This window comes from Limulus polyphemus, unplaced genomic scaffold (genome assembly GCF_000517525.1).
Source record: "Limulus polyphemus unplaced genomic scaffold, Limulus_polyphemus-2.1.2 Scaffold8287, whole genome shotgun sequence".
NCBI lineage: Eukaryota > Metazoa > Arthropoda > Merostomata > Xiphosura > Limulidae > Limulus > Limulus polyphemus.
The window spans coordinates 8034-15342 of record NW_013673897.1 but is presented as its reverse complement, the minus strand read 5'-3'; the positions used below and the strand labels follow the sequence as shown (position 1 = coordinate 15342).

General features: G+C 37.4%; 2 protein-coding genes across 2 annotated transcripts in view; both read right to left on the bottom strand.

Annotated features, from left to right (window-relative positions):
• Positions 1-12: 12 nt before the first annotated feature.
• LOC106475246 lies at positions 13-964 on the bottom strand (the record flags this gene model as incomplete). Its single annotated transcript, XM_013935948.1, has 2 exons — positions 942-964; positions 13-620 (listed from the first exon to the last, which is right to left on the bottom strand). Coding segments are annotated over exons 1-2 (631 nt in total), but the record flags the coding sequence as incomplete, so codon positions are not given.
• Positions 965-1693: 729 nt separating this feature from the next.
• Positions 1694-7309, bottom strand: part of LOC106475247 (arginine kinase-like) — an 11478-nt gene continuing 5862 nt past the window's right edge. The window contains exons 3-6 of the mRNA XM_013935949.2: positions 4162-4310; positions 3736-3901; positions 2710-2893; positions 1694-2166 (exon numbers count right to left, since the gene is read on the bottom strand). Of these exons, the coding sequence (XP_013791403.1) occupies positions 2021-2166; positions 2710-2893; positions 3736-3901; positions 4162-4310 (645 nt within the window). The 3' untranslated portion in view covers positions 1694-2020. The remainder of the gene's footprint in view (positions 2167-2709; positions 2894-3735; positions 3902-4161; positions 4311-7309) is intronic.

The following is a 7309-nucleotide window of genomic DNA, read 5'->3' as shown; positions in this document are numbered from 1 at the left end:
CCGAAGGTTTACCATCGGTCTGAATTAGACGTGTTAAGATGACCGAAGGTTTACCATCGGTCTGAATTAGACGTGTTAAGATGACCGAAGGTTTACCATCGGTCTGAATTAGACGTGTTAAGATGACCGAAGGTTTACCATCAGCCTGAATTAGACGTGTTAAGATGACCGAAGGTTTACCATCAGCCTGAATTAGACGTGTTAAGATGACCGAAGGTTTACCATCAGCCTGAATTAGACGTGTTAAGATGACCGAAGGTTTACCATCAGCCTGAATTAGACACGTTAAGATGACCGAAGGTTTACCATCAGCCTGAATGAAACATATTAAGATGACCGAAGGTTTACCATTGGTCTGAATTAGACGTGTTAAGATGACCGAAGGTTTACCATCGTTCTGAATTAGACATGTTAAGATGACCGAAGGTTTACCATCAGCCTGAATTAGACGTGTTAAGATGACCGAAGGTTTACCATCAGCCTGAATGAAACATATTAAGATGACCGAAGGTTTACCATTGGTCTGAATTAGACGTGTTAAGATGACCGAAGGTTTACCATCGTTCTGAATTAGACATGTTAAGATGACAGAAGGTTTACCATTGATAAGAAAACTTCCCCTTAAGGGTTACATTCATATTCCCCATTTCCAATTTTAGAAGTAAACTATAGATATAAGAATTCCCGCCTGATTCTGATTATCTGTGTTGATTGTTTTATTAGTGTTATTTGCATTCTTTCCACTGCGAAGAATCGAACCCTGGATTTTAGTGTTGTAAGTCCGTAATCTTACCTCTAACTCACCAGGTGACGACAAAGTTAGAATGGCATGATCAGTGTTTATTTGCTGCAAAGCACAAAGCTACATAATAGGCTACTTGTGCTCTGCCCATCGAGGGCATCGAAACCTGCTTTTTAGCATTATAAGCCCACCGACTTACCGCTGGGACACGGGGGAGGGCATTATAAGTAACTAAAAGTAAACTTTAGAATTGATAATCAATTAGTTGTTCACTGAAACAAAAACAAATGGAGTTTTTTAACATTTTCGGGTCCAAAGCAACAAAATGGCGAATTTTACAAGATATCCAGAGAGAATGCTTTTATGTTCCATAAGATATTTTTATTTATGCAAATTAGATGATATTAAAAAAAAAATCCTTATAACATGTTTGAACATTGTATCTATAATTCCATATAGGTTATGATTATTTGTTAATATTATGAATTTTTACAGTATTATTTCTCGTAAAAAAGAGGAATATATTACTGAAGAAAGTGAAGTTATTGTTCTAAAGATGACGAGAGATTTTTTACGTATTATAATAATTCTATAACTCAAGTGAAATGTAGTTATTTAACGTAAAAGATATGTCATTAAAAACTCTATTAGGCCTACTAAAATCAACACACTTTTCTCCCTATTCGGCTGGTTTGTAATCGACAATTTGAGAGTTAACCCTAAAATAAACTAGGCCTACTAAAATAAACTCACTTTTCTCCCTATTCGGCTGGTTTGTAATCGACAATATGAGAGTTGAGCCTAAATAAACTGTGGTTCAATGATCTCGGGGTTTTTGTGCAGAGGGCTAACATTTCTTTATCGCAATGTCTGTAAGAATTTACATGACCAATAAATAAATGGACAAAAGGCCAGTGATTTGGATTCAATTTTTTTTAATTTAATTTTCATTGAAGTGGATGGGTTGCAGGTGGCGCTCTTTAGGAAATTGATTTGCATAGAGAGTTGGAAACTCGTGCTTTGTTGGCAGTTATTTAATAAAAAGAACATTTTTTCACCTATTTGGAAGACTTTACGAAATCTATGACGCGGGATTTAAAACAGTTTAAAGATTTGTAACCCTAACTTAAGTAAGTTACAGATATTTACAAATGGTTTCCTTACTGGTTTTTGGAAGAAATAAAGATCCTGTGTTTGGTTGTCAACAAAATTCATAACAACTGTTAACGGAGATGGTAGTTATGGCTATAGAAAGATAGAAAAATGTTCTCATAGGATTTAGGCAGCAGCCTTTTCCATCTTGATCATCTCCTGGATTCCGTCCTGCATCTCTCGAACGGCCTGGTACTCGGAGAGTCCAAGTCGTCGCTTGTTGGAGATATCGTAGACCCCGCCCTCACTCTCTGTGTGCTCACCGCGGGTACCTGAAACAGGGATTGTTCGTTAGTAGTTTAACTTGTGGATTAAATGTTTTACTTGTTCTTAAAATTTGTGACTTCATTGTGAAAGTTTGTTTACTTAAAAAAGGAACGATCAGTTTTAATAAGATCTTATTTTTTGAATAGCTGTGAAATAATTGTAAGTTGCCAAAATGTTATCAAAATTAAATTTGTCTATTTTTGTAAGAGCCTGACCACTAAATATATTAAATACGCTAACCTTTCTACTACTGACCAGGTCACTTGAAGGATAATAAGAGTGCTAATCGTCACGTGGTTTTATGAGATACACTAAAACTTTATGTAGTAATTGTATCATTAAGTAAAATGTGCTTCTTATAGTTTTCTTGATATTTTGTCTTTAATTATATTTTAGCTATTTCATGTCTTCTGCGGTACTACCTTTTAGAAGTAGGTATGTTCATATCTGTTTCCATTTCACTATTGATAAAATAATATCGTGTATTTGTTTCTTACCAAGAGTTGTTCACGTGTGTTTTAAAACTGACCGAGTAAAAAGAATCTAACCTCGGACTTGTAAGTTGAACTTTGATGCGATGTCCTCTAAGACCTTGCGATCTTTAGCCAGTTTGGGTAACTGAATGTGGACACTGGCTCGCATGGTCGTGCCCAAATTGGTTGGACAGAAGGTCAAGAAGCCAAAGCGGTCATCGTGAGAGAAAGGGAGCTTCGATTCTATTGTGTCCACGGCCTAAGTGAGAAAAAAGAAACTTTGACACGTCTTCGATAAATAATCTAACATATAAACACGTGGTCATACTGTGGTTGAAGAACTAGGGGAGCATATATTCATTAAATAAACGGTTGAAAAAAATCGTTTGCTGACGGCAAAAACTAAAACAATTAGCGCACTGGTAAAGCAAAATTAACTAACTTCCTAAACCTTAAATACTAAAGTATTATACAGGCCTGGTGCTCAAACCGTAGGACGCGCCCACAAGAGGGCGTTGAGAGTCGGTAGGGATCGCACATATAAATTATATCTAAAAGTTCAAGTTCAAAAATATAGAAGTTTTAAAAACTACTGTATAAATTTTACTTCTGTTAAGTAGTAACTACAATTAGCGTGGGAAAATAATATGTACAGTTTATATTTACGTAAATAGGTTATACGGGAGTGCAACAAAATACATCTTTGGCAGGGGGAATGTGCCACAAAACAGTTTGCACACTACAGTATATAAGATTAATTTTAATATTTCGAAGCCCCCCAGTAGCACAGCGGTATGTCTGTGGACTTATAACGCTAGAATCCGGGTTTCGATACCCGTGATGGGCAGAACACAGATAGCCCATTGTGTAGCTTAGTGCTTAACTTCAAACAACAAAACAAATCTTTCGAAATGCTTTCTTGCATTAACATTCACATGGAGTGAGGTAGGTACTGAAAATCATTGAAAAAGTGGAGGTAAGGGCTTACAACGCGAATATTCGGGGTTCGATCCTTGTGGTGGGCCCAGTATATCGTGCAGTTTTGTACTTAAGAACTAATAAACTACTTTTAGCAGTTAAATTTAAAAATCACGGTCTTACAGTGACCAGGCGATTGTACACTGTCTTGAGGTCTCCCCCCTTCTGCATGGAGATGATTCGGAGGTGATCTTCTTCGTTCACCCAGACCAAGAAGGTTTTGGTGTCATTGTGAAAGATGCCACGCCCAGCTGGCCAGTAGCGACACGCATTGGCCGTTTGGAGAAACCTGAAAAAAAAAAGGGTTCCTATAACAAATTCATTAGTTTTATTTTTAACCTTGAAAGAGACGTCCTCTTTGACTTTCAAATAAGTATTTCCAACCAAAATAGTTAAACGTAAAATATTCCGAGGAATAAAACATTTTATTCCATTCTTAAAGAGAATGTGTAAAAGTAGAGTAAATTCAGTGGGGATTAAACAACCAAATATGTCATTGTTACACAGCGCCATCTGGTGGATGAGGTAATAATTTATGCTCACACTTACCTGTCTCCCTCCTTGAATAGAAAATGATCGTCAATGAGTTGCTGCTGGGTGGCTTTATCCATTCCCGTGAGGGGGTAGTAGGTCCCCTTAAGTTCATCGTGCAAACCGCTTAGCGTGCTGCTGACTTTTTGCTCCATTTCTTTGTATTGCTGAAAAGGAAACCTACAGTGGTAGCTTTAAAAACGAAAATGAAGCCTACAGTGCTAGCTTTAAAAACGGAAATGAAACCTACAGTGCTAGCCTTAAAAACGAAAATGAAACCTACGGTGATAGCCTTAGAAACGAAAATGAAACCTACGGTGATAGCTTTAAAGTAAGAATTGAAAACTTTGTTACATATACAATTAGAATAATGATACAATTCGCAGGTAACTTTTCTCCTTTTCAGAAATGTAACTTTTTATAGTTGACTTTGAAGTAATTTCTTCCATGCAAATAGTAATACATAGCGGAAGGTTTAATAAAACATCAATAATACAGCAGTTAAAATTTTCAAGAATAACAGTACACTGACGAGACAATCTGACTGTGTAGAGGAGGGTGGGGTGGTAGGATATTTCCCACCTGGACGGTCCCCGTTCCGGGCTGTGGTGTTGGAGTAAAAGCTTCATGGATAACACCTAGTGTTATAATTGTAAAGTATAAGCAGTAATCAAATTTTTATTGTAAATGTTTTTGAAAAAATAACGATAAACTACATAAAACAGGATATTGTTGTTAGAGAGTTTAAATATGGCGACATCTATGATCTCTGTCATTTAATAGATATCGCTTAGCAACGTGCACGTGCTTTGACGTTTCGTTAATACCTTTCGCGGTCTCCAGGGTGACATTATATTATCTATGTGCTCTCACACTTAAAATGTTAAACTTGTTACAAGCTTTATAAGTAAAACAGTATTTGCTTCCAAAATTGTTTAGTTTAGGGTTAATATTTCTATGAAATTTTTAGTTGTCAATTTTCGGAAAGTGTTATGAAACGCTGTTTTCAAAAACATCGTACACTTTCGTCTTATAATAGGTCTTGTGCGCCGCGAATTAAAACTGAAGACTGTCATGTGGGTAGGGGAAGTGAAGTGTCTTGGGAGGGTGGTCTTTGTTATCCTCATGTGCTCATGAAACCTGTTCCTGGTTCTTAAAGACCCATATTTAGTACAGTGGACATAGTAACTGATGCACTGCGGTGTATAAAGACGTACATTTAGTACAGTGGACATAGTAACTGATGCACTGCGGTGTATAAAGACCCACATTTAGTACAGTGGACACAGTAAATGATGCACTGCGGTGTATAAAGACCCTGTCCACTGTACTAAATGTGGGTCTTTATACACCGCAGTGCATCAGTTACTATGTCCACTGTACTAAATGTGGGTCTTTATACACCGCAGTGCATCATTTACTGTGTCCACTGTACTAAATGTCTTTATACACCGCAGTGCATCATTTACTGTGTCCACTGTACTAAATGTGGGTCTTTATACACCGCAGTGCATCAGTTACTATGTCCACTGTACTAAATGTGGGTCTTTATACACCGTAGTGCATCAGTTACTGATTTACTGTGTCCACTGTACTAAATGTAGGTGATGCACTGCGGTGTATAAAGACCCACATTTAGTACAGAGGATACAGTAACTGATGCACTGCTGTGTATAAATACCCACATTTAGTACAGTGGACACAGTAAATAATGCACTGCGGTGTATAAAGACCCACATTTAGTGCAGTGGACATAGTAACTGATGCACTGCGGTGTATAAATACCCACATTTAGTACAGTGGACACAGTAAATAATGCACTGTTTTGTATAAAGACCTACATTTAGTGCAGTGGACACAGTAAATAATGCACTGCGATGTAGTGGACACTGCATTATACAAGTTACCTTTAATGTGGTAAGAGTAATTTTGTGTGGATAAAGTTGTGACATGATAAACATATTTACATGTGAGACATGCTGCCTTGACATGGCTTTCCTCCAGGTGGAAATGCTTTGTCACTTGAGTATAATTTCGAGTGTGCTAAGTAGTATTTTAAAACACTCGTCTCGTTTAAAAGATATAGGGGAAGATGGGTCACTCATTAAAAGGTATAGGAGAAGATGGGTCACTCATTAGAAGATATAGGGGAAGATGGGTCACTCATTAAGATATAGGGGAAGATGGGTCACTCATTAGAAGATATGGGGAAGATGAGTCACTCATTAAAAGGTATAGGAGAAGATGGGTCACTCATTAGAAGATATAGGGGAAGATGGGTCACTCATTAAGATATAGGGGAAGATGGGTCACTCATTAGAAGATATAGGGGAAGATGGGTCACTCATTAGAAGATATAGGGGAAGATGGGTCACTCATTAGAACGGTTGAAATGAAAGTAAGATAAAACCAAATATATTTAGGTTGTTTTAAACTTGGAGGAAGATTTTAGAGTCTGTGCATGATAGCTGACCTTTTCAATACACATCTTGTTAATTTCGTTTTTCGACCTATGAATAATAAAGCATTTTCTAATGGCCATTAAAAAGCCAAAACACCAGTCACACAACACGAGGCCTAAATAATCAGGTAACCAGGTCATACAACGTGCTTAGGGAACATTAACATAGTCCAAACATCAGTCATACAACATGAGGCCTAAATAATCAAGTAACCAGGTCATACAACGTGCTTAGGGAACATTAACATAGTCCAAACATCAGTCATACAACACGAGGCCTAAATAATCAAGTAACCAGGTCATACAACGTGCTTAGGGAACATTAACATAGTCCAAACATCAGTCACACAACATGAGGCCTAAATAATCAGGTAACCAGGTCATACAACGTGCTTAGGGAACATTAACATAGTCCAAACATCAGTCATACAACACGAGGCCTAAATAATCAAGTAACCAGGTCATACAACGTGCTTAGGGAACATTAACATAGTCCAAACATCAGTCATACAACATGAGGCCTAAATAATCAAGTAACCAGGTCATACAACGTGCTTAGAGAACGTTAACTTAGTCCAAACACCAGTCATACAACACGAGGCCTAAATAATCAAGTAACCAGGTCATACAACGTGCTTAGGGAACATTAACATAGTCCAAACATCAGTCATACAACACGAGGCCTAAATAATCAAGTAACCAGGT